Source organism: Python bivittatus, unplaced genomic scaffold (assembly GCF_059951505.1).
Source record: "Python bivittatus isolate LINGU-HERP-01145 unplaced genomic scaffold, Pbiv_v1 ctg000960_np1212, whole genome shotgun sequence".
In the NCBI taxonomy this organism is placed as follows: Eukaryota; Metazoa; Chordata; class Lepidosauria; order Squamata; family Pythonidae; genus Python; species Python bivittatus.
Window position 1 is genome coordinate 16,266,699 of NW_028277124.1, and position 26,570 is coordinate 16,293,268.

The window sequence follows — 26,570 nt, forward strand, 5'->3', positions numbered from 1 at the left end:
GAATGATGGGAAGAGAAAAGTATGGAGAAGGAAAGGAACAGCTCATGATCCAGAGCATACCACATCATCTGTCAAACATGGTGGAGGCAGTGTAATGGCATGGGCATGTATGCCTGCCAATGGAACCGGATCACTGGTGTTTATTGATGACCTGACTGCTGATAAAAGCAGCAGGATGAATTCTGAAGTATATAGGGCTATACTTTCTGCTCAGATTCAGCCAAATGCTGCCAAACTGATAGGACGCTGCTTCATATTACAGATGGATAATGACCCAAAACATACAGCAAAAGCTACCCAAGAGTTTCTCAAGGCAAAGAAGTGGGATGTTCTTCAATGGCTAAGTCAGTCACCTGATCTCAACCCAATAGAGCATGCTTTTCACTTACTGAAGACAAGACTGAAGGCAGAAAGACCCACAAACAAGCAGCAGGTGAAGGCAGCTGCAGTAAAGGCCTGGCCAAGCATCTCGAGGGAGGAAACTCAGCATTTGGTCATGTCCATGGGTTCCACGCTTCAGGCAGTCATTGACTGCAAAGGATTTTCATCCAGGTATTAAAGGCGATCCTTATGTTTGTCATGATGTTGGTTTGTTCCATTACTTATGAGCCACCACAATCGGTGTGTGTGTATGCCACTGGCTGTACTTCCTGAATGGTTAGTGGCCCACTTTTGTCAAACCCCTTGAATTACAGCTGAAAGTCCTGACTTCCCTCCCATCTGGGTGTGTTTCCTTTCAACTTCAATGTGGTGGTGTACAGAGACCAAATGCCAAAACAGTTATCCTTGTTCCAATATTTCTGTCCTGACTGTATGCTGTTTCAACCTTTCTCTTCTAGCTGTTTTCCCCTTTAAAATACAGTACATTAAATTGAGGCTTTATCCCATTCCTGTTTTCTTTCACAGAGGAAAATATATACCAATTGATATATTTTTTTTGGCTGTTGGAAAAAAAATCCTGCTTGAGATAGGATTTTGATTGGGAAAAATGACTGAAGAGAAGAAGTTAAACATCACATATCTCCTCTTGGTCCTTTTGTTCAAAAATGGAGCAGTGCGCTCGATTGTGTTTTATAATATCTGCTCCATACTCACTGGATATGGATATTAAAACAGAAATATGCAACCCATTCTTCTGTTTTTGAACAAGAGAAAATTTGCAGGGTTTCTCTGCGAATACCTAAAAACTACTTCTGAAGTTGTGCATAGTAAACCAGTGTTAATGACAATTGGGAAGTGTGAACTTGTCATTGTGCTGCTTGGAATAGATAGGTTAGATAGTAACCACTCAGTGGATGGTATGTCTGTGTGTATAATATATACTGATGTTTAACATTTAAACTGAAAAAAAGAGAAAATAGTTACTTCCAAATGAGGTATTAGAAATTATAATTAGAAGGAAAGGTGAACTGTTTGTATTGATTTATGTTCTCTGTTCCAGGGAAACTGGGAAAAACGTATTTTGAAGAGTCTAAACAGTATGTGTACAGAACTTGGCATTCCATTATCACAGAAGGTACTGTTATTTGCCTTTCCTGTGAATGTAAAGTTTAGGTCCCCTATTTTATGTGGGGAGCTAATTTTTTTTAACTCTGTTCATCATACAGTAAAACTTCAATTTAATGGATCATTTGGGATCTGTTAAATCAGAATATGTGTTAAATCCAAATTTATATCAAATGATTTGTTTCTGTCCATTTATGTCATTTAAATAAGTCACATAAAAATGCAAAAATAGTCTGGACTGCTTGGGAAAACCCAAACGTTGATTATTGCAAGTGAAGTCTAAAGTGAAATTTTGTTTGCTTACATCTGATGTTTGCAGAATGGAGGTTTGGACAATTAAGGTTTTACCATAGTACAATAAAATAAATATTATGTAAAGTATAAAGGAAGTAGTACAATATCTCTAAATATTAAATTTTATATTTATTTATATATATTTCAAATTTGTCACTGCCCACTGCATTACAGAGTGACCCTGGGTGGTTTGTGTGCAAATCTGACTGCATACTGTTTTTTATGTTCCACAGAGATCACCAAATGAGCAAAAAGAACTTTTGAATAAATGGAATGAAATGGGAACAGATGAACCAGGTATATCACTCCTGTATTATGAAAATCATACTCACTGTTAGTATAGTTGCAATATATGTGTATGTGTGAACTTATAAATTGCTTTAAAAAGAGAATATTTAAGAGAAGGAAAGGAATCACTGAAACATACTACATCCCTGTGCTGAAGGTTGAGAATATCAAAAGCTGTTCAGAGATCCAAGTTGTACTTTTCTGGCCTCTATCCTATTATACACTGTAGGAGAAATTTATCCCACCCATTTCCACAAGGGTACAACTGTCGACTGAAATACAAATTGCTTGTTATGGTACCGGAGGCAACAAAAGCAAACCTGAAAAGGATGAGGGTACAGCCCCTCTATGTAAAGTTAGGCAAATTAGATATATATAGATATAGACATTCTGTATTTAGCAAGGTTTTGAGGTAATGGGTGGAAGTACAAAAACAATGGTTTATTGAGAGAACAGAGACAATATTCTACATAAAGAGTTGCTTTTATGGGTTTATCTTGTAAAGGTCTTGCTTCCCAGAGTCTATGCTCACCTCCTAGTATCTTTTCCCAGATTTGTCAATATTCCTTGCCTTCTAAAATGTTTTATGGCTGAGCTGACAGAACTTACTGTTTCTCAAGTTCCTGGGGATGTATTTAGGGAGGGAGATGTTGCTGATCCTAATTGATGCCATATTCTCATACAAGATTTTATTTTATTTATTTATTTAAAAGATTTGTATGGACGCCCATCTTAAAACAACTCTGGGTGGCTCACAACAACAATAAAACTATAAAAACCATAAGAACTATATAACAAAAACTAAAAACCCAGTGCCTCAGTCAACCTCCCAGGGTGTCCCAACCACTCTCAGCAAGCTCTACCGCTCTTCCCCAGTGCCTGGGTAAAGAGCCAGGGTTTAAGGGCTTTCTACAAGATGTAACGATCTGTTTTCTTCCATTGTCTTGGCAACATCTTACGCTGTTTTACACGAGTGGGAAGTCCATGGCTTTCCTGGTGTTGTAACCTCAGAGAGGTTAATATTTCCAGAATAAGCTTACAACTAGGCTTGCTTCTGTGGATAATGCTTGCTATTGTTGTTACTGGAAATTCCATACATGAGATAAGCTGTGAACTATTTCATACTAATGATGGACAACCACAACTATCCGTTTTCTTCTAGCTCTAGTTTTCTTTGTAGTTAGAAGTAAAAGTACTCAAGTTGCTAAAAACTGATGTAGGAATTCCTGCCTGATCATTCAGGCAGAGAGAATACAGACAAGTTAACTAAAAAACTATTTATAGTAGACAGAAGAGGAAAGTAAAGTCAAGAAGCTGCAGATCCCATTTCTATGTTGTTCCATTTTCCACATGTCAGTAACTGACTTTTTTGTACTGAGATTCTGTGCAAGTATTCTGAAATATTGTGTCTGTTGCTCAACTCTCAAAGGGTGCACAGATGTTCTGATTATTTAAACGTATCATTATTCTTTAATTTTAAAAGTTAAAATTGACTAGCTCCAATTATTTATTTATATGTTTGTGTATTCTTTGCTTTTCTATTAAAAAAAGCTTTCTAAGAATTGTTCTCAATTATTATATTAATGCTTTTAATTATTCTGCATCGATATACTCCTCTGGAAATATACTTGCATATTGTTCTGAACAAATAGTGGAATGAGGCTGAAATAACAAAACTTAGTAATTATTATCAATGGAATGCATAGTCTAAATAGCTACAAAATATTTAGGATTAAATAACTTTATATTTCAGATCTAAGTCACTTCAGGCCTGTTTATGCACCTAAAGATTTTCTTGAGGTAAGTTTTTGAGAAAAAGTGGATCAGGTTTTAGTTTTGGATATGCATTTCTTTATCCAATAAAATCTTACAGTTCCCAAGAATGGATCTTTTGAGTCATTAGATTCACAAATGAGCTTTAATATGATATTCAGTATAGATTTTACCATTTCAAATGGTTACTTAATTGGGAGGGCATTACTTGGTTAGGGAACTAGTTACAAATATAAGACAAGTAGAATTAGGGATCACCTAAAAGCCAAAGGTATTTATGATATATTCATCTGGGAGAAGGATAAAACGACATTTTGTGCACTGTAAGGATGTATACTATACAGCAAACACAATATCTGATTTTGTTCACACTGGGATTATTTCATACAGGTTCATTACTGATACCCATTAAAACCTTTTCAGACTAAATTTCATGCTAATTTCATGTTTCACATGGAGGAACCTATGTATTGCTGAAGACTCTGGGGCCCTTTTTCTAACACACATGCAGTTCACGCAAGCCTTTTGCCCCTGCTCATTAGGTCTGCGTAAAGCATTCGAAGAGGCGCTTCATGGAGCATATTAGCCCAAGAGAAGCACCCCCCCCCCCGAAGTGCTTTCCAGAAGGCTCAGTTCAACTGCTTGAGACCTTTCCCAGATCTTCTCCATATGTATCTGTGTGAATAACTGCTTTGCTCCTCCACCAATCCCAGCAGATCTATTTTCTGGATGTGCACACATGTGCAGGCAACCTTGGGAAGCCCTCAGACCATGGAGGATGTGGCTGCTTCAGTGCTTCAAGGAGGGGTGCTTTGCCTTTTGAAGCCTATCTACCATCACACTTCAACCTGAAATACCGTGTATTTCCCTGATAATTGCTGCTGCTTTGATAAAGATCTTCTCGGTGACAAATGCCTGAAAAGCTTCCAAGTGTGTCTCATTACTCTTTGACCAATATTCTTGGGTTGCAGCTAGATGGTCGTTTAAAATGCCTTATAAATTTTATATCCATAAAGTGCTCTGCAGTATAAAACAGAGATTACTTTTCTCTCTCTTTTGTGTCTGTTGATTTTGAAACAATAAATAATGTTGTCTATGAGCATTATAGTTATGCTTACTTGAATTCAGAAGTGGTAGAAGTTTAATGGACAGCAAAGAGATGAAAAAAGCCAACTGTGATAAAAGCAAGCTGCTATACAAACAAGAAGAATAGAAAAGAAATTAAATTGCCCCCCAAAAGGATTTTAATAGAGGAAACCCTAGTTTAAAGCTTGCAAAATTTAAAAAGCCTTTGAGTGTGAAAAATAGGAACTTGTTTTCCTACAGACATGTTAGTGTGACAGAATATATCTAAAATAGCTTGTCTAATAAGAATATAAGATCAAAAATAAGTATTTGAATTGCCCATTTAAAAGATATATGTCATATTTGAAACAGTTTTTTCTAGTTTAGAATTGCAAGTGCCAGTACTTTGGTTGAGTCTCACATTTTAATCTGTGTATATAAATGGCAATTATGTAACACTCATGCAGATATCTAGTAGTCAGTCTACTTCATGAGATCAAACTTTTGAACTTTAAATGTTCTTGTGCGTCTTAATTTTACTGATGACTTGAATTATAGTGCACCTGTAACAGTTATCTACAATTAGGACTAATGAAATCGGTCTCATTTCAACTTCATAAAAGCAGTTGCTGTAGTAAACAGTGTTTGTTATGCTTCCTGTGTTTTCTGTTGTTATTTTTCACACCTTACATGTCATTGCTTGGATGTTCATCTTTTAATGCAGTATTTGGCCTACACCTACAAACTTTCACAGTGCTGTATAAACTTAGAGGAATTCAGCAAAGGAAAAGGTGAAAAATATACAGTAGATTATACTGACACTCTGGCTCTGTGCTTGGAGTCCTCAAGATTATATGAACATTGTATTTTTCTCACCATCATGGAATGCTGTCAAAGTGATTGACATTGGCTCCGTAATGATATGTCAACCATGAGTCCTGGATAGTGTATTGTGGAATAACATAGCCCCAGTTAGAGTTTTCTTAAGGGATTGTCTGTTAGCATAGATACTTGGTTTTTCTGCATGAATAAAATGAGATTTAAAAAGAAAAGTGAGGAAGGAGATACGAGTACACTTGAATCTTTCTTAGCAATTTCCAATCTTTAAAAATACAGGTATTGTTTTGTTGGATCAGAGCATAATCATAGTCTATTGTGATCACTCTCTATATCTTGTAGTAGATATACCACGGATTGTTCATGTTTGACCCTCTGATTGAAGAAATACTGAATGTCCAGCTGTGGGTTCTTGATAAAGAATGAATTGTCATGTTTGTGCTTTCCTTCTTCTCTTTTCTGTGGATTCTCACCTCCATTGTTTTTGTTAATCATAATTTTTAATCAGTGTGAAATCTCAGAGGTTAGTGCTTTGTCCTCAAATCTCAATTTGGAACCAAGATACTACAAGTGATCCTCACTTAGTGACCACTCATTCAGTAACTGTTCAAACTTATGATGGCCCTGAATGAGCAGCACTTACGACTGGTCCTCAAAGTTCTGGCTGTTGCAATGTCCCCACAGTCATGTGATTGCGAACTAAGAGCTCAGTTTCTCAGTTTCTATGACATCACAGCGTCCCTCAGTCATGTGGTTGCCATTTGCGACCTTCTTTGCTGGCTTCCTACAAGTAAGATCAAGGGGGATGCTGGTAGGGGGTCACAAATGGTGATCACATGATATCCTCGCTTAACAACCTGCGGTGATTCACTTAACAATGGCAACTGGAGGTGCTGGAATTTCCATTGCTAAGTGGCATGGTCATGTGATGTTGCACTTTACAACCGCATATTTTAGCGACAGAAATTCTGGTCCCAATTGCAATCATTAGCTGAGGACTACCTGTATTGTATTTTGCCAGTTCATGGCAAAATTTTGTTCAGTCGTTAAGTCATGTCTGACTCTTTGTGACCCCATGAACCATATTGTGCCAGGCCTTCCTGTCCTTCACTGCCTCCCTGAGTTTGCTCAGTTTCATGCTCATTGCTTCAGTGATGCTATCTAACCATTTCATCCTCTGCTGTCCCCTTCTCCTTTATGGCAAAATTAGGATTCATAAATTTTTGTATTTTGCCAGATCATGGTAAATTAGGGTTAATAAATTCCATAAATTTATAAATTGTGATAGGGAGCCTGTCGAAAGGATGAGGAGAGAGAATAGATCATGTTGGACAATGGGTATATACTATGTCCCCAGATCACAGTTTTATGATGCTTTAGAAAAAAGTTTCTCCATAATAATGTTTCCTGTTGCTGTTAATGTAGACTAGAGCTACCGGATCTGGGGTGCAAAAGTCTGGAGACCTTTTTACTCTTGTTCTTGCCATTAATAGTCATCTGTAGTTTTTTAGCCTAGAAATAGTAGCCTTAAGGTAGATGTCTTAAAATATTGTATTTTATTTCGTTTTTACACATGCATACTTACTTCTAGTGTTCTTATTAAAGGTGCTGATGAACCTTCGCAATCCAAATTATGACACCAGTGAGCAATCTAATTTTAGAAATCACTTGGGACTAATTCAGGTCCCACTGAACGTGAAAGATATACCTGAACTGGTAAGCATCCATTACAGTTTATTTAAGAATAGAGGTTAACAAATTAAACAATACAGTCCTGGGCCATGAACTCAATCAGCCTTACCCCAGAATAGATATGTATAAAATGTTGTTATCAGTTACTAGGACACAGAAAGCCTTTAAAGTATTAGGAGCTTAATCTAGTGCGGAGATGTTCTCTCTACAACCCCTCAGTGTGCTGGGGAGGATAGTAGGAGAGCAGGTTTTCCTTTGCTCAGGGGAGGAAGGGAATCACCAATCCCAGTTGCTTCTTGTATAAGGAGGAGGAAATATTTTTTGTCTTCTGTTGCAGAAGAGGAAGAAGTAGGGGGCGGGGTGGGGGAATGGATTGGATGGAAAGAAGTGGTAGGCTACATTCTACACATGGGGCAAAGGTTCCCTGTCCTTGAATCATAGTATATGAGAATTGCTGAATATTTCTGATACATCTATTTTAAATCCCCTGCTGTAAAGGATTATTCTTCAGGGTTTAGACATGTGACATTAAAGAAAATTCTAGTCTATAACTAGAACTAAATGATTTCTGGGAGTTTTCAAGGAGAGCACCGGCATGGAGGCCCCAGCAGCATGTCTGTCTGTCTGTCTGTCTCTCACACACACACACGCACACACCTGCTGCTCCTCTCTCTTCACTTGCTCAGCATGGCTCACTCCCCTCCCCTCCTGAACATGTGGGTGCAATCCCCGCCCCTGCCTGGGGTCCGTGCGTGCTCTGCCAGGCCAACCCAATGTGGGAGGTTGGAGCATTTTCTTTGGTCTCTGCTTTTTTAAAATAAATCATGATCTCCCAGGGAACCCCTAGTGACCTCTCACGGAACCCTCGGGTTCTATGGAACCCTGGTTGAGAAACCCTGCCTTATTATATTGTGTTTTTAGCCAAGATGGTGGGATTTTAACATTCTAGTGTGATGGAATTTATTATATGGTGTGAGTGTTAGGCTTTGTGTTTAGCTTACAAATTAAAACAATATATTGGTATTTAATGTTGATTTCACATATTTTATGTGGTGGCACATCTTGTCCTCTTGGAAAATATCTTTTTTTTTTTTCTCAAGAAGGAATATTTTAGTGAATTAGACCTGAACATTGGTCAGATGGATATTGATGATTCTGCACATGTGCCTCCAGGTGAGTGTAGTTGTTTAATTTTCAGTAAAGATAGTTTTTGTTTCTGAAAAGGATTCTTGTAAGGTATATTTATAAACAATAGATCTAGTTAGGATTCTTGTTTCTTTATATGCAATAGTGGGAGTATTTAATAAGTTAATTCTGCTGGGCTATTTTAGCTAGAAATTAGCACATTTTAAAGCACTGTTTTCATTACAAATGGGTGTGCAACTTTGGTTTTTAAAATATAGGCTGGCTGGGTGAGAGACACCAAATGGGGAAAAAAGGATTCAGATCAAAAAATTAAATAATGATTGATGAGGATTACTTAATTTCCTCCACCGAAACTAGTAAACCTGAATTCCAAGTGTTTCACTTCAGAGGGCAAATTATTTATTTATTTATTTGAATATATTGGCCATCCAACTCCAGTGGACTCTGGACGGCATACAAAACATTGGGTGGAGATGTAAAGTTGGGTATCATCAGCATACTGATTATATTGCACCTCAAACCGGCAGATGACCTCACCCAGGGGTTTCATGTAGATGTTGAACAGGAGAGGGGAGAGTATCGAGCCATTTGGCACCCCACACAAGGGGCCGCGGATGCAATCTCTTCCCCCCATCAACACCAACTGAAACCGACTGCTGAGGAAGGAGATGAACCATCAGAGCATAGTGCTTCCCACTCCTAACCCCTGCAGCCGGTCTAGAAGGATACTGTGGTCAACAGTATTGAAAGCCTCTGAGAGATCAAGGAGCACTAGGATAGATGTGCCTTAGTTGTTCTTTCATTCCAAAGATGCGAACATTCAGAAAACTAGTTGACAACTAGGAAAGGATATATTTCTATATTTAGAGCTTTTCTTTATTGCTGGGGTAAAACATTCTATCTACAGATCGTCATGCTGTCTGAGGTATCATGGTTCAGATACAGATCTATCAACTAAATGAGAACTGGGCCTTATGGTGTATGTGCTCATGAAAGGATGTGATATATTTAATAGAAGGAAATGTAGACTGCTACATTTTACCCTTTTAAATCCCTGAAGTACCTTAACCTATTACTGAGAATATAAGTGGATTCACAAATAGCACTAAACCCAAAGTAATCATAGCACATTATGAGTTTGCATAATAGGTGAATAAGGGCATACTGCACAGATGTAAAAGGCTGTAGATTGAATATGGTTTTTCTTGGCAAGTTAGGTTGTTCTGCATGAGTTAGTAGTCTACTGAAATGTTCCTGATCATTGTTAAAAAATACTATGTAACAAAGCAGGATAATTGATAATAGCAAGAAGAAATAAGTCTTGCCATATTTTAGAAACAAATGATGATATGGTGGGATGAGCTTTAGTCCTTCAGGTACATTGGACTCTGTTGATGTACCTGGCATCATCTCCGGTTATTTTTCAACTGATAAAGGATGGATTTTAATGAGAGCTGACATTATAGTTAACTAATGTCTCATAGTATCATTTTATTGTCCAGTCTTTATCTTAAGAGCAACCCTGCATACTTTATTGAGAGATAAATCTTAACCATGTATAGGACCACAGCCTAAGGCAACACTTATTTGGGAATAAGTCTCTTTGAACTGAGTGAGGCTTTTGATTGAGTAAACAATGTATAAGTTTACCATTAAGATAATTGCATCTTTATTTTCATTGTTTTGCTTATATTATAGGAAGGGCTCCTTGCTGAGAATACGGTTGGAAAGGCTGCTTTTGAGATTAACTTTGGTACATAATCAACAAAATTAAAATATCATTGCTATTGGCCTGTAGAGACTTCTTTACTATGACTATAAAATGGCACTTTTTAATCTCTTAAACAGCAATTACATTTTTTTCTTCACATTTCAGTTTATAAATTGACTAGGGATTTGAAAAAAAAATTCAGAGTAACATATGACTGCTATTTTCTGTGAAAAACTGAGAAACATTTGTGTGCATTTTTTTTTTGGATGGGTGTTCTTTTGAATCTTCGTACAAGTCTGATACAGTACATTCAAATAAGGAATTCTGAGAGAGAAATCAAATATTCCCATAGAACTCAAAAATAGTTTTTTATATTTTTGTTTACTATTTTAGAACTCTTTGAAAATGAGCATGTACGAATTGGTCAAAAAGGTAAGTTGAATAATGGCTTTTAACATAGTGCTTTTTTTAAAAAAATAGAATTGCCATTTGTTTCTTTTATTTTATGTTACATAAGGAGCAATCATACTGAAGTAGTAATCACACTCCAAGAGATAAGTCCTGTTGAAGATTCCCAAGTAAACAAGCTTAGGCTTATGCTGCAGTTGTAGAAAATGTAAAGTGACATGCGGGTTTAAAAAGGCAGAATAGCGTAATGGTATGTGAGAAAGACCTTAAGAGACTGGGTAAAGAGAAGCTGCCTAGGGATGGTCATATAAGAGAGGACATAGCCTGCAGCTGCATAATGGGTGGAGCAAGAGGCTCAGAAGGGACCCTCCCTTGCTTCTCAGGCTATAAAGGAGACTGCGGGAGATTTGTACTTTCAGACTTGCAAGATTCTGTTAATGTAGCATTACAATAAAGTAGAATTAGCTCGTCTGGTTGTGTTTCCTGTCTGATCTATCTGGGAAAGCTGACAAATAGCTAGGACATTAAAATCAGTATTAGCTACAGATAAAGAGCTTAACAGGTGGCTCATTTAAAGCAAAATACCATGTGTGTCCCTGCATACAGCTTTTTGTCAGAGCTGAATTCCTGTTTTGAATTTCATTTTAAAATAATCAGAGCCTCTTTTCTCTTCTATGCACAAAAGTTCCTTATTAGTATTAATGGAGTTATGTCCATGCATCAGAAAAGAACATAACCTTAATTCTGCTGGATGGTTAGTCACTACTGCAGACCTTGATGAACACTGTAATACTGAGTCAAAATGTAAAATGGTATGTGTAGCCCTTTCCTTTCCACTTCCCGTTCTACTGTCATTCTACTGTTGAAAGAAAAAAAATCAATCTCATGCCTTTAATTACAAGAAATTGAACTCATGCGGAACAGGTTATTGTTCTCCGCCTCTGTTTCAAAGCACTCCATGAACTACTTATGTCATATTTAACTCTTAATAAGTTCTCTTACAATGTAGAAAAAGCAAAAACAGAAGAAAAAAAACCAGGATCGAGATGGGATAACTGGGAAAGGGAAGCAAACTGATTGGAGATAAAGGAAAGGCAGGAAAGAAAGTAAGGGAGAGAAGGTCTGTTTAGTTGCAACATATATTTACATGACAAGTAACTCCTCTGAACCAACAGATAATCTTCAGACTACTTTTCACAGGCATTCATGCTTTGCAGCCACAGTGTCTCAGCCATTTGCACCTTTTGCTCATTCCTTCTGTTATCAGTGAATGTAAGAAACCTTCTTTCCCATTCATAAGTAATTATTTGGAGAAAGAAAAAAATCTCATCTTCCAATTGGGATGTTGCTTTATTATATTAATGCCACTGCAGTTTCTTGTAACTCCCAGTGGTATACATCAGAACAAACATGTAACTCAAATGTAAATATAAGAACAATCAATACGAACAGCGAAGAACAATTTGGTGTTAAGTAATTTGTGGAAGGCCAGCAACAGAGGTACAGGAACCTGGTATTCAGCTTCAGGCTATTACATCCCATCCAGGCTTAACATCCTCTAGATACTGGTTGAAGCCTTTTGCAGTATCTCAGGCTGAGCTCAAAGTGGAGTACAATGATACCTTGATGATTCCACTGATAGTACCTCATCTTCAACTGATGGATGAGCTCTCCTGGTGGTTTCATATAGATGTTAAACAGCAAGGGGAAAGAATTGTGCCTGAAGACCTTACAAGTGAAGGCCCACCAGGCTGACTTCAGTTCCTACCTGCTTAGGAAAAAGCAAAATCACTGAAGCAGAGCACCAGTGACTCTGACTCCCAGCCTCACCTTTGGTTTAGGAGGATGCTCTGATCAATGGTAGCAAATAATGCTGAGAGGCTGAAAAGGACCAAGAAAGGTGTAGACCCTCCATCCAGGTCCCAACAACCATCAAGCAGAATGACTTGTGCCATTTCCATCTCTTGATTGGATCTGAATCCAGCAACCTGAAGGATCCAGAAGAGGCATCTGTGAAGTCAAGAAGTGGCAGAGAAGTACCACCCCCACTTTGTCAAGTGTCCAGAGGCCAAAAGAAGTCCCAGATAACATTGCAAGACATGGCTCTACATTAGAATCCACCAAAGTAAAAATTATGGTAAACCTTGGCAACTTTATCGACACAGTGTTGCGTCAATAAATCATAGCAACTAGACAGTAACTGTTCCACCATCATCCTCTATTGGAACAGAGTACCTTAATTAAGGTGTCTGAACAGCAACCCACTGAACACAGCAAGAGCAGAGAAGTAAGAGCCACTTCACATTGTTATCGCCATAGTGTGGATTTATACCCAGATGCTTATATGCTTCCTCCTCTCCAAGACTTAGTTTTGTGAGGAGTGAAGAATAAGCTTTGCTATCTTCATGTATTACTTAATAAATCTACTTTTCATGTTAGTTATTTCAGTTATAATGAATGTTAGCATTCACTGATGGCTAGGCTAAGACTTTATATACAACACAAATATACTATGAATATTTTATTTTTTAATGGGATGCTCTGCTACTTAATTAATTAGTGTACTTTTAGCACTTTGCTTAAGTTCAGGAGCATGTGCTCTAACAACAGTTTTGCTGAATTAAAATTTCCAACATACATTGCTCAAACATTGCTCTCCCCCATTGTTGTTCTGCACCAACAATTGTTTGGAGATATATTCTCCCTAATTTTGAAGGTATATAAAGCCATTGTAAAGTACAGTGGTACCTCGGGATACAAATGCCTCTACTAACGAACTTTTCGGGTTACGACCAGCTCCGGCCACAAAAATTTACCTCGATGTGCGAACTCCGCCTCGGGGTACGGTCATTTTTCCGCCCTGACACATGGTCCGCGGCCATTTTTCCCCCCCGACATGTGGTCCGCAGCCATTTCCCCGCCGCGCGGCACCTGGCCATTTTCCCGCCCCGCCGCGCAGGGCCCGGCCATTTTCCCACCGCGCCATGCGGCGCCCGGCCATTTTCCCGCCCCTGACGCGTGGTCCGCGGACGCCAGAACAGATTAACGGTAATTATATTGAACCTTATGGGAAAATTTGCTTTGGGGTGCGACCAAATTCGGAGGGTGGAACGGATTAACTGGATTTACATTGAACCCTATGGGGAAATTTGCGTCCGGTTACGACCAATTCGGGATACGCCCAGAGTCACGGAACGGATTAAGTTCGTATCCCGAGGTACCACTGTAATAGCATTGATAGTGTTCTTCCCCATGAATTTTATAATCCCTCTTTAAAGTCATAGTATAATATGAATTCCAGAATTTAGGTATTCTCTATGAAAAAGTACTTCCAGATACACTAGATAACCACACATCCTACTATTTATGACTGAGGGAGACAAATACAAATCTCTGCGCTGCATGTAATTTTATACCCTTTTATCATGTTGTCCATTTCTCACATACTTTAAACAAGTCAGTCCCATCTTAGCCATACTTGTACAGAAAATATATCTACCTCTGAGAAGCTGTGAATAGAACTGTAGGCTGTTTTCAAAGTGTAATCACATCATAGATTTAAAGGGGGAAAAGGAGGGAATCACAGATGAGTCTAGTGTGAAAATCTGGGGAGACTCTACAACAGATTCTAAGCAGATCAGTCTATAAGCTGGCCTTACGTAATGTAAGAACAGTGGCATAATTTCCAGATCATTCTGGACTTTTCATGAGCAAGTCTTTGCAGATGAACCTTATTTTACCTTTCTGATGGGGTAACTTCCTTAGTCAGTAGGGGGTATGCTGTAAATGTAATATATCAGTGAAGATTTCAGCAAGGTATTTAATGAAGTTCTCTGTGACATGATGAAGAGCAGGATAGTTTACTTGTTTAGAATTAGAATGCAAATCCTCTAATGTGATATTTTTGAACCGTTATTATACGTGTATATGAAACAGACACATTACACATTCTTGAGTTTAGTGTTTGAGCTGTACAGAAAATAATGCCTGTCTGACAAGACAACAGTAGAAGGGCAAATTTCTACTAATTATATTATTCCTGACTATCTAAGGGCTGTGTATTACATTCTACATGCACTATTGTGCATGTTACAGTGCTATTGTGCTGGTGTGGACTTTGAGGCCTCAATACATGCAGACCATGGTAGTTCATAGCTAGCTACGAGTTTCCTGGTTTAGAACTGCAGAAATAAGTTAATTCAGCATCCTACAAATATATCTTATATTGAATTGGCTCTGTGAAGATTAAGCCACAGGTACGAACCTTTGAACAGTCTGGTGCTGTAACTGAGATTACATTCTGTGTTTGTTCAGAGTTTGCCGGTGGTAAGCAAATCATTTGTATTTTCTGCACATACTTATGTATCACCTGCAAATTGGACATCACAGTCTTGCAAAGGGGAAAAGAACTTGCCGGATGCGGTCCAGTGTTCTGTTTCCCAAAACTGGCAACCTAGATTCTTCTGGAAATCCCACAGATGGTAGGTTGGGTCAGAAGCTCTGATTATCTATCAGGTTTTTTTTTTTAATCAATGGTTCGAGTTATACTTGTTCAAAGGTTTTGTCTTAAATAATATTTATTTATTGAAATGATTTTAAAAATGTATTCCCCTTGCTCACTGATTTTTTTCACCATTTCAACAATGCTCTCTATTTTAGTTGGGGGCAATTGCTTTTGATTTGTTTAGCCTTTGCTGGAATTCTTTCCATTCAACTCTTTAGATGATTGTAGTGTAGGCATCTCTGACATAAATAGCAACAGTGCACCCAGCACATTCTTCTTTGTCCTTCCTATAGATTTAATATCTGAGAAATGTCATATCTCATTGATTCTTTTGTTCCATTAAATTTCTGACATGCCAGCTACGTTTGTTTTCACATTTAGCACTATAGATATCAGGTTACCCTTACTCATTAAATGAATATATAGGGATTTCATATCCTAAAAGAAGTTATCATATATTTGCCTTTCTGTCTCAGAACAGACTGTACTAATTAGCAGGAACTTTCCCTATTTTTGACAACATATTTTCTACTACTTAGTATAATTTGTCCCCAAATGTGTGCAATTTTAGTTATGATCTTTGATTTCTTCAAGGATCTGTCATTGTTGTTACCAAGTTCTATCTGATTCCCGTATATATAATCAATCCTGAAGGATGAGTCATCCTGAACTTGACGCTATCTTGCTCTTCTCTTCGTCGCCCTAGAGCAGTGTTGTCCAAACTTGGCCACTTTAAGATGAGTGGACTTCAACATGGCTGGCTGGAGAATTCTGGGAGTTGAAGTCCACTCATCTTAAAGTGGCCAAGTTTGCACAACACTGCCCTAGAGGTTAAAAGTTGCTGTGCCATGATTGTAGTAAGAATACCATCCAAATGTCCAAAATTAAATTGTGTATTATTTGCTTTTCAGCAAAAAAATTAAAAATAAAAATTATTCTGTTCTATTAATATCCACCTTTTATTCGGGAGTAGGTTGGGTTCAGAAAGAGTTAGTGGCTCAGAGTCACCCATATCGCTTGTGTGGCTGAGAATGTTCCAGTTCTAATCCAACACCTTAGTCAACATACTGTACCCGAGAAGTAGTAAGGAATAGGTAAACCAGGCAAAGATAACAAAGATTGTGACCGGTTCTTTCCTTCTTTTATAACTGCAAGTCATATATTAGTGTTCAAATACTAGCAGATTTATTTCTGTAACACACTAATAATCTTTCCTTTTTTGAAATATAAAGACCTGAATGAATGTAGTCTTGATTCTAGGGACATTTATATTCTAAGATGAGAGGAGAACACATTATGTAAGGCCAGCATTATGAACTATGTTCATGCTAAACCAGATGCCATCTGTCAGTCTGTATTTATTGTTTTAAAGACTAAGCTTCTTTTATCAGAAAGTATCTGTCTTACATCTAAAAGTAAATAGTTTTTGGTATCTCACTCGTTCAGTTTTTGAGACTGTAAGAGAGCCTAGTCTGGGAAAAAGAGGAAAGGTTATAGCACAACTCTTCCTTCAAGCAAGTGCTGAAATAGGACAGCAGTTGATTCTCACCTGCTTTGGTTTTTGGAAAATGAAGAATTAAGCAACTTTCTTGGGACTATTGCTGTGTGTAATGTTGAAGAGGATACGGAACTTGATCATTAGAGAATTGTGTTTAAGAATAATGCTTTGAATTAAAAAGCTGGTGGAATAGGTCCTATTGATTACAAATTTGCTACAAAACTAATAGGCTATAAAATGTTGGGAAGCAAGTAATTACCAACAACATACGACATAATAACATCGTGTTAAAGCTAAGGGTATTTTTTGTTAGGCTACTCAAGCTGAAGCAGAAATGTTATGTGATAAAAAGTATGTCCATATTTTGTACATGTCCCACTTTTTTAAAAAATAAAGCCAGAAGAGAAAAGTTCTTCTATCACATACAAGTAATATTATACAGAAAAGGATTGCCTGGCTTCCTGATTGTAAAATGAATACAGTTCTTGAAGGGCCAAGACTGTTAGGAGGCACTAGTGCATTCAACCAAGAATGAATTCCAGTGGAAACAAATACCATTCTTGATACTAGCTGCCTCTTAGGTTTACTTTATATAGTACTGGGAAGTGAAATCTGTATTTGTGTATGTATTTTACCAAATTATATTCTTAACATCCACATTTCTTGTAGTTCTGATGGAGCAGGACAGCGCAGCAGCTCAACAGTATGTGCGACAAGGCTGTCCAAATTCATTAAGAGCAGAGCTGTGGGCACTGATTCTGAATATTTCTAGCCAGCCAGAGGTAAGTAGGAAAAGTAGATTGGAAGTATGGATGTCTGTTTGCTATATATGTAACAGCTGAGATGTGTATGTTTTGGTTCCAGAACTGAGCATTCTAGCAAAATCATATGGAGGCGTCTTCATTCATTTAACATTTTTGTTCAAACTTCTGACTTTCTAACATTACTTTTCTTTTGCTCTGTGGACTCCTCTTACAGCAACAAATTCTTATGAAGTTGCAGCATATTGACACTTCTAAGGACTGTCTGATACCGTTCCCAACATTTGCGTTTAAAGAACAACCAAGTGCAATTTCCTGCCCTTCTGCAGTGATGCATAGAAAAACATCAGCAGCTCTTCTTCTCAACTCAGGATGAGCTTATAGGGCAAGAGAAAAGCACTTTCCCCATAAATATAGTGTGGGTTAGGGTGGCTCCTCTCAAAAGGCATTCAGTTTAATCCTGTTAGAAAGAATAGCTCCCTTCCTCACAGAATTTTATTCCTTTTGCGAATAATATGCATTGGTGGGCCCCAATCAATAATTCAAAAGCATATTTTAATACACCTTATATTCTTGCGATACACTATGAGCATTTCCCACTGCAAAATGCTGAACTCCAACATTATATTGTTATAAAGTCAGGGTGGATCTTAGGAAAGCTGTAATTCTCCTAGTCTTACCCTGGCAATATTGGTAGTACTAGTCTATTTTCATAGTTATTTAATCCTAAAGTTATTACAACAATGCTGTAAAGTAATGGGAGAACTCAGATGTGCTACTTACCTACAGATTTATTACTGTGATGCTTTAGCCCATAAATCAGTTGTGCAGATATATTTCTGTAAACGATACGGATTCATGGGGTATTTAATTACGCTACATGTCCACACATGCCTAACTTAATAATTTGCAGTACACTAAATCTTAAACTGGAAAAATAACTAGGCCCTATTTAGTTCTCAAACTGTCTTTAAATCCTGATTTAGAAACTAAAGATAATTTATGTAGGGAACTATATAAGTGATGATTTCCAAGTTTGTCTGAAAAATAGTTCTGCAAACTTTGGGATTTTAAAAATGAACTATGGGATGTTTTGAAGCCAGAACTTTTCCTTTTAGGACTGACAGATACACGGAAAAGAGTCATGGAAGATGATTTCAATATATGATTACTGTGGCAAGACTATTATATGCCGAAAGATAGAGACATTTGGCATTACCCACCATGGAGGAATGGTTGGTGAAATTGACAGAACTTGTTGCAATGGCCAAACTGACTGGTTTGATTAGAGAAAGGACTGGAAATCCCTTATGGACTCTTTCCATAAAAAAGAAAATGATTTTGTGACTTATGGTTTTGATGATTAGAAAGAATAGGTTATAAAAAGAACGGAATTATGATGTAATCTTACAGAGGTTTGATTGTAACTGTATGTATAACTGCCAAGACGAAGATTGGAAGCCATTTCTTTATATTTCTTTTCATGTTTTCTGTTCTTCTATTTTCTCTTTCTTTTTTTCTATCTCCTTTTTTCTTTGTCTCTTTCTCCCCTCCCCTCCCCCTTCTCCTTCCCCTTTCACATTTACTATATCTTTTTCTTTGAATGTACTTCTTATTATATAAGTAAAATCTTTTAATAAAAACTATTCTAAAAAAAAGGAACTGTAAGGAACTATAGAATGTTAGCTTGAAGTTCAAGAAAAATCTCTGCTAGAACTGCCCTCAAACTGTTCACAATTGCAAAACACAGCCCACAGATTGATGCAAATGCTGCAGAGCTTAAGTGAAAATAGAGTAGTTGACACTGATCTGCATGGGAACTGATGTGATGTGATGCATCAGTTATGACACTGATCTGCATGGGAGAGTTTCCATAAGGAATCCTGTTCTCTGGTCTTATGACAGAAGTCATCATCTAAAGTACAGAATGAAAATCTTGGTAGCCTGAAACATTTTGGGACAAAATGCGTTGGATTGATAAAACAAAAATTGAACTGTTTGGCCATAACTGCTCAAGATACATTTGGAAGGGAAAGAAAGGGGTGAAGCATGTGAAAAAGAACACATTATTAAGCATGGGAGTGGCTTCAAGATTATTTTGGGTTGTGTGGCAGCCAGTGGCCCAAGAAGTATTTAGTGAGTAGAAGGTAGTATACATTCAAATAAATATCAGTGTGTCCTAGAAACATTTGTCCTACTGTTGCTGAAGCTGTTGAACAGGAAATAATATTGAATAATCTAAAGATACCTCCAAATCAATTGTGATTACTCATTTAAAAAAAAAAAGATTTTGGAATGGTCTCATAGACCCTAGTTATGAATGCAGTTGGGCATCTGTGGAGAAATATTAGACATGCAGTGTGTACAAGTAGACAATAATATTTCTGAAGTAGAAGTCTTCTGCAAGGAATGGTGGGGAAAATATTCCCAAAACAAAACTAACCAGTTTCTTAGCTGGTCACAGGAAATGTTTCAGAGCTGTTATTTGTGCCAAAGTAGGTATTGACTGAAAGAGCATCCAAACTTTAGCTACCTGCCATATTCACTGTTTCTTACTTTGAATCTGTTAACATAAATATGCATTCACATTGGCCGAAAAATGTGCTTAACTTTGTGCCATGTGCTTCTCTTTGCTTAGGGATTCGTTGAAACATACAGACTTGACCAGGGGCAATTAGACTTTAGCATGCAGTGTTGGTGCCACCATTTCACATGTTTGCTGGCCATTACAGGGATTAGGTTCACACAGATGATGTGAAGCCATGACTTGTTTTAACATGATTTATTTAATTATCTATGGCAGCTGTTTTCAGGTAGAATTCACATCCCAAAGTCTGTTTACAGACCACTGTGGCTTGCCTTGCACGTCATCCAAAGCCATATCTAGTGCTGTTGATCTGAGCTTCATTTTCTTTATTGATCCATGCCATTTTCACTATCTTCTCTATATTTACAAACATAAGGCTTTTTGAGCTTCTAAATTGAATTTAGGAAAAACTGGTTTTCTTGTTGATCAAATGCTTTTTTTGGAGCAATATGAATATTCATGTGCCTTTATTTTATTTCTGATTTGTTCCAATTCTGTTTTTCATATCTGGGATACAGCAGCTAACCTGTTGTTAATATGAGAGTAGGTTGCCTCCATGCGTACAGCTCAAAGATAAATAAAATGTTAATTTTATTTGAATTACAGTTGTTTTAAAAATATTGATTCAAAAAACATCTTGAGAGTGCCTTTGAAGTTCTGTTGTTCTATATGGAAATCTGTTAATGTTTTTCTTCACTTATAGCATATCTATGTCACAATATGTCACAATATGTTGGCTACCAGAATTAACAGCAGAACACTGAATGGACTAGACGTATTATACATATTTTGAAAAAATTACAACATTTCAGGAAGTTTTATACTTGCACAATTGTTTGTTGATACTGCAAATTTTAATCTGATAAAAAATACCCCAAAGTATGCATTAGATGTTTATTATGTTCTTGGCTCTAAATGAATAAGAAGAGTAAGAATAAGGAGAATTCTTCAGCTTATATAGTTATTGTACTATTTTGTACTTTTAAGTATTGAGAATTCTCTTTTTTAAAAATGTATTTGTATTTTGCATGGATGGTCATGAGTGTATAACTTGGAAAGGATGGTCAAAAGGGAAAAAAACAAGCAATCTGTGTTATGAAATAGGAAACACATAATGTATTAATAAACTATGTTCCTGTTTGTACACTTCAATATTGAGTGTATTTAAGAGCAGGTTTTAAAATCTATAGAATCATTAGGAGCATTAATTTACTAGGAGCTTTACTGTCATTCCATTCTGCTCCAAGGCCTTGTTCTTAATTAAGGAACTGGTTTAAATCAATTTCTGAGAGTAGTTATGGTTTATCTTTCGGAAACTTTAAGAAGTAATTACAACTAATTTTAAAAATAAAGTACGTAAGTGACAGAACAGAATGTGTAATCAGGAAATTGTTGGCTTTTGCAGATTGAATTTTAATTGTATTGCAAATAATGAGTTGGATCCATTGTTACTCTCCCACAGATGGGTGAATTTTATTCTGGGGCAGGATTTTGGTCCAGCAATGGAAGAAGAGAATATTCTAGAGATGGCCATGATCCTTGGCAATCTATTTTGAAAGGGTTAGGGGACTCTCTGGAACAGTGAGGAGGACTACGTTAAAGAGATTATATGAATGTAAAATGAAAGTGTGGATCCAACTTATTGTTAATCTTAGTACAACTTTTTAAGGTTCTGAACTTCTTTTGTTTTTTATATTATTGATAAAGTAGTACAAAAAAAAAGCTTCACCTCCTACTAGCTGATTTTTGATAAAAGCTTATTTTTCATGTGACTGAGAATGACTCAATTGAGACCTATTAATTTCTTGATGGATTGAGCTGAGAAATGTACGAGTATTTTGCTCATACACATTCCCTTTCCCCCCCCTCTTTTTCTTTTATACAGTTACTTAAATTCCCAAGGTTAATCCGGGATAGCTTCCAATTCCATTTGATCTAGTGTTTTACCATGGGACAGCACTAGTGCATGATATAGTGTGTTATCAGAGACAAACCAATCTGGATACTGTGTCTGGGAAGCCTGGATGTCTGAGCTTGGCTCCTTAAACCCAGATCAAATCTGGGCCAAGGCAGGCAAGCCCTCCAGGTGCTCAGTCCTGGAAAAAAAGTTGCATAAATACAAATGTAAATATAGCAGCTTTCCCTTTTGAACTGTAACCCTGAATGAATGGATACACAAACATGGGGAGTAAGTATGAGGACATTCTAACCCTCCTTTTGGAGATGATCACCAGAAAAATGGGAGAAGTTTGTAATTTCTGTAGCATTCCATTTCCTATTCTTTCGTCTCTGATGGTTTTCTGTTTAAGTTGTTTAAACAGTCCCTTAGTCAGCAACTTAGGGGATTGCTTTGAGAAGGGAATAGACTCCAGGTTCTCATCTCTGATCCTCTAAATTCCAGTGCTACTAATACTATTCTACAGTCCTCTCTTTCATTAAAAAGGCAATCAGATTGGCCATGTGGTACCAGCCCGGGAAAGGATTACTAACTTCAGAAATAACATTAGTTGAAGTGTTAAAGTAAGGAAGTAAAGTTAAAGTAATATATCATTAGAGAACTTTCTTTAATATCATTTAGTCTTTCCTCCCTCAGTTTCTTCAGAATTACTGGGAAAAATTGCTAATTGTATAGTAACCATTTTCTCTTAAAGCTTCCAGAATTTAAAACTATTGTGGGCTGAATTTAGCTACTGCCTTTTAGAGCTTTTATCAGTTAAGTGGATTTTGCCTCCATCTTTACATAAAATGTACACATCACTTCAGTTCTTAATTTAATTTCTAAAGTATTAATATGCATAACATTTTGCAGCATTGTTTAAATAGAGGGAATAAATTAAATTGATTTTTAAAATTTATTTTTTCCCAGTCTTGTCGCCCAGGGATAGAGTTTCATTTTATATATTTTATGTAAAAGTTTTGTATGGCCACCCATCTTAGAGCACAACTTGGGGTAGCTCACCACAATAATAAAACTACATTAAAGCCATAAAAAACTAAAACCGAGCACTAAAAAAAACACACCAAAAAACAGGTGCCTCAGTCGTCCTCTGGGGATGCCCCAACAAACATCCATAGGCTCCCATCCCAGGTCTTGGTGGCCTTCCATAAGGCTAAAGGAGTGGGGGCTTGCTGGATTGCTGGCGGGAGGGTGTTCCACGAGGTAGGGGCAGCTATGGAAAAGGCATGCTTCCAAAGTCCTACTGGATAGCACCATTTCAGGGAAGGGACCTGGTGTGTGCCTACCTTATCCGAACTGGTAGGACGGGCAGGTACTCTCAAGGAAAGGTGGTCCCACAAATAACCTGGTCTTGTGTCATGTAGGGCTTTAAAGCTGATAACCAGTACTTGAATTGCACCTGGATAGAAACTGGGAGCCAGTTCAACTTGCACAACAGGGGAGTAATGCTGCATTCTGGACCAGCTGTTGCTTCTGGGTGTTTTTCAAGGACAGCCCATATAGTGCACGTTTCAGTAGTCCATACGGGAAGTGAACAAGGCATGAATGAATGTGAACAGGATCTCCCAGTCTAGGAAAGGGCGCAATTGGAACACAAGACAAATTTGGGCAAAGGCCCCTGGCCATGGCTGCCACCTGCTCTTCAAGGAGAGCCATGAGTGTAGGAGGATCCCCAAATTGCACATCAGCTCAATCTGGGGAAGTGCAACCCCATCCAGAGTCAAGGATAACATATAACCAGACCCAGGGGACCAAAACCCAAAGCCGCTCTGTCTTGCCAGGGTTGAGTCAACGTTGCTTCCTTCCCATCCAGGCCCTCACAGCCTCCAGACAGTTGTTCAGCACCACAGCAGCATCACCTGCCCAGCCAGGAGTGGAGATGTATAACTGGGTATCATCACTGTACTGATAATACTACACCTTCTGCTCTCAAATGACCTTGCCCAACAGTTTTATGTAGATGCTAAAGAAGAGAGTGACCTGAGCCCTGAGGCACCCCACAGTGCAGGGGCCTAGGGCTCTATCTCTCCCCCCACCCCTGTACACACACAGACTAGAACCAGCCATGGAGAAAGAAGAAGAACCACTGCAAAACAGTACCTCCCACTCCCAACCCCTGAAGTCAGTCCAGAAGGATACCATAGTTGATAGTATCAAAAGCCATTGAGAGATCCAGGAGAGCCAGGATAGTTGTACCACCCCTGTCCCAACCATCTGCAAGTGTGACCTATGCCATCTGAGTACTGTACCCTGGCCTGAACCCAAACTGAAAAGAGACTGGATAGTTCGCTTCATCCATGCCAACCACCCTCTCAACAACCTTCCTCAAAAATCCCCCAGAGGCTACCAAAGACTCACAAATAACAACAATCACTCTCCCACCCCTTCCTTGAAGTCATGGCGGGTGCCACACCCAAAACCTGGGATGGCACATTTCAGAGATGGGAACCCCACCCCCCAGTGCACAGCCAGGTTTCAGGGATGCAGGCAAGTCAGCCTTCTCATCCACAATCAAATCATGGATGAGGTGAGCTTTACTGCAGGTTGAGGTAGCATTAAGCAGCAGCAGCCAGAGTCTAGAGCCACTGAAGCTCCAGAAACCAGGTTTAAAACATGGTACCAGTTTTAAACACCGAGGCAGCCTTCCCTGAGAGTGGTCCACCCTGTCTCCCGCCGTATTTTTCCACACCCATCACTACCGCAATGCCCTCCCCTCCCTACCAAGACAGACGGGCTCTGATCAGGCTCCGGCACTTCTACAACACGTTGTGCCACCACCCAAGTGTGCTCTCCGTCTCCAACACTGTTGGGATGTTAGTGTGGGAGCTGTAGCATGGTCTAGTGTTTTTGTGTTTTTGTTGAGCCTCAACACAGTTTTAGTTGTTACTTTATTTTAATGAAATTGTCTTTTTATTTTGCTTGCCAGAGTTTCTTGGAGAGATAGGTGGCCATATAAATTGGATTAATAAATAAAATAAATGATGTCTCCAGTATTTTTTGGAATTACAGGGCAAAATAGAATTCAAGCAAAGGAAATATAAATTCATTTTAGAAGATTTGGTATAATACAATTTCCTGGAACATTTTAAATGATTGAAAACAAACACTGTATAGCAAACTATTTGTCATGGAAATGAACAATTTAAAAATTGTTTCTGGAAATCTGATGAGATTGACTAGTCACTATGAAATCTTTATGTTATTATTCTATACTGTAATTTATTTACCATCATGACTGCTTTGCTTCTTCAGCTTCAGATTAATAATAGAAGCATCCTTCAAGGGATAAACAGATAATAAATATTTAAATTTAAAAACTAATCCATTTTGTCCTCTGTTGCCACATGCTGCTATACAGAAAGTGACCTTGAAGTTGTTATGAAACTCCTTTGCTTCAAGAGAAAACATTATGTAAGAAGATTTGAGTGTTAGAATACAAGATTTAACTTTTCATCAAATATTTGTTGTAGTCACCTCTTTTATATTAAGCCACACAGAAAGATGGTTGCATGATTTTGTGCTTGCTAGTTAGTTTAACCATTTAGTTAAATGATAGGACTGTACAAATTCTTTAGAGAAGATGCTTCCCAATGCATGGGAGGGTAAATGCATCTCTCTGAGTCATGAAGGCAGCTATGTCTTTTTCCAGTTGTATGATTGCTTTGGTAACTCCTCCCATTGTCTCCCTCCATATGTACATGCCCAGCCATTTCATTAGGAAAAAAGAAGCAGATGTGGATGTAAAGATAGCCAGGAGGCGCTTCCTTAGCAACTACAGGAGCCTGGAAAAAGATGTGACTGCTTTAATAATTCAAAAGGAGGAGCTTTGCATGTTCTCCTGTGTGTTAAATGCCTTGTTTGAAGGATTTGCACAATCTTTTAAATAGAGGGACAGCCCATTTAAAAAATGCAATGTGAAGTATCAATAAATCAAATATACAAATACAAAAACAGGAGAAAAAGCAAGTAGTTCTTTATGGGAAAATAAAAACAAAATAATTACTATTGAAGAATGGTGGAAGCATTCTCCACAGTAGATTGTATCTTTTAAAATCAATTTCCAAAGTTAAATCTTTGGTACGTCTTGTAAAGACTTTTCTGAGAGAAGTTGATTAAGTAGACAAATGATTTCACTACACCTAAGGTAGTTTAATATATTTACAATTTAAAAACACTTCATATGTTACATGTATTCAGACTACTTGGTTCTTCCTTAAATACTTAAACCCTTGGAAACAAGAAGAGAATGCAATGATTAAACTGTGTGCTCTATTCATTCTGTTGAGCAGTAAACTATGGACAGATAAGTGAGGAATCTGCTACTCCACTAAAGTTATTCATATTTTAAACAAAAGATTTCAAAATTCTCTCTGTTGACAGGGGAAAACATAATGGAGACTGCCAATTTGTATAATCATGGCTGTAAACCTAACTGGTTCAGTTATATGATGGAAGAACCAATATAGTGATCAATCCGTCCATCCATAAATAAGAAAAAAAGAAACTGCTTCATGCTGATATAACTGAATTTTTTAATGAAGAA

The 26,570-nt window shown here is 37.7% G+C and overlaps 1 protein-coding gene across 11 annotated transcripts in view; it reads left to right on the top strand.

Moving 5' to 3' along the window:
* Positions 1–26,570, top strand: part of TBC1D19 (TBC1 domain family member 19) — a 90,830-nt gene that overhangs the window by 22,850 nt on the left and 41,410 nt on the right. For 10 of the 11 annotated variants that reach the window (XM_088131418.1, XM_088131417.1, XM_088131413.1 and 7 more), the window contains 7 exons: positions 1,442–1,516; positions 2,034–2,097; positions 3,842–3,888; positions 7,369–7,479; positions 8,556–8,628; positions 10,706–10,744; positions 17,392–17,504. In XM_088131418.1, coding sequence (XP_087987544.1) covers positions 1,442–1,516; positions 2,034–2,097; positions 3,842–3,888; positions 7,369–7,479; positions 8,556–8,628; positions 10,706–10,744; positions 17,392–17,504 — 522 coding nt within the window. The remainder of the gene's footprint in view (positions 1–1,441; positions 1,517–2,033; positions 2,098–3,841; positions 3,889–7,368; positions 7,480–8,555; positions 8,629–10,705; positions 10,745–17,391; positions 17,505–26,570) is intronic. The other variant, XM_088131415.1, reaches the window with a different exon arrangement.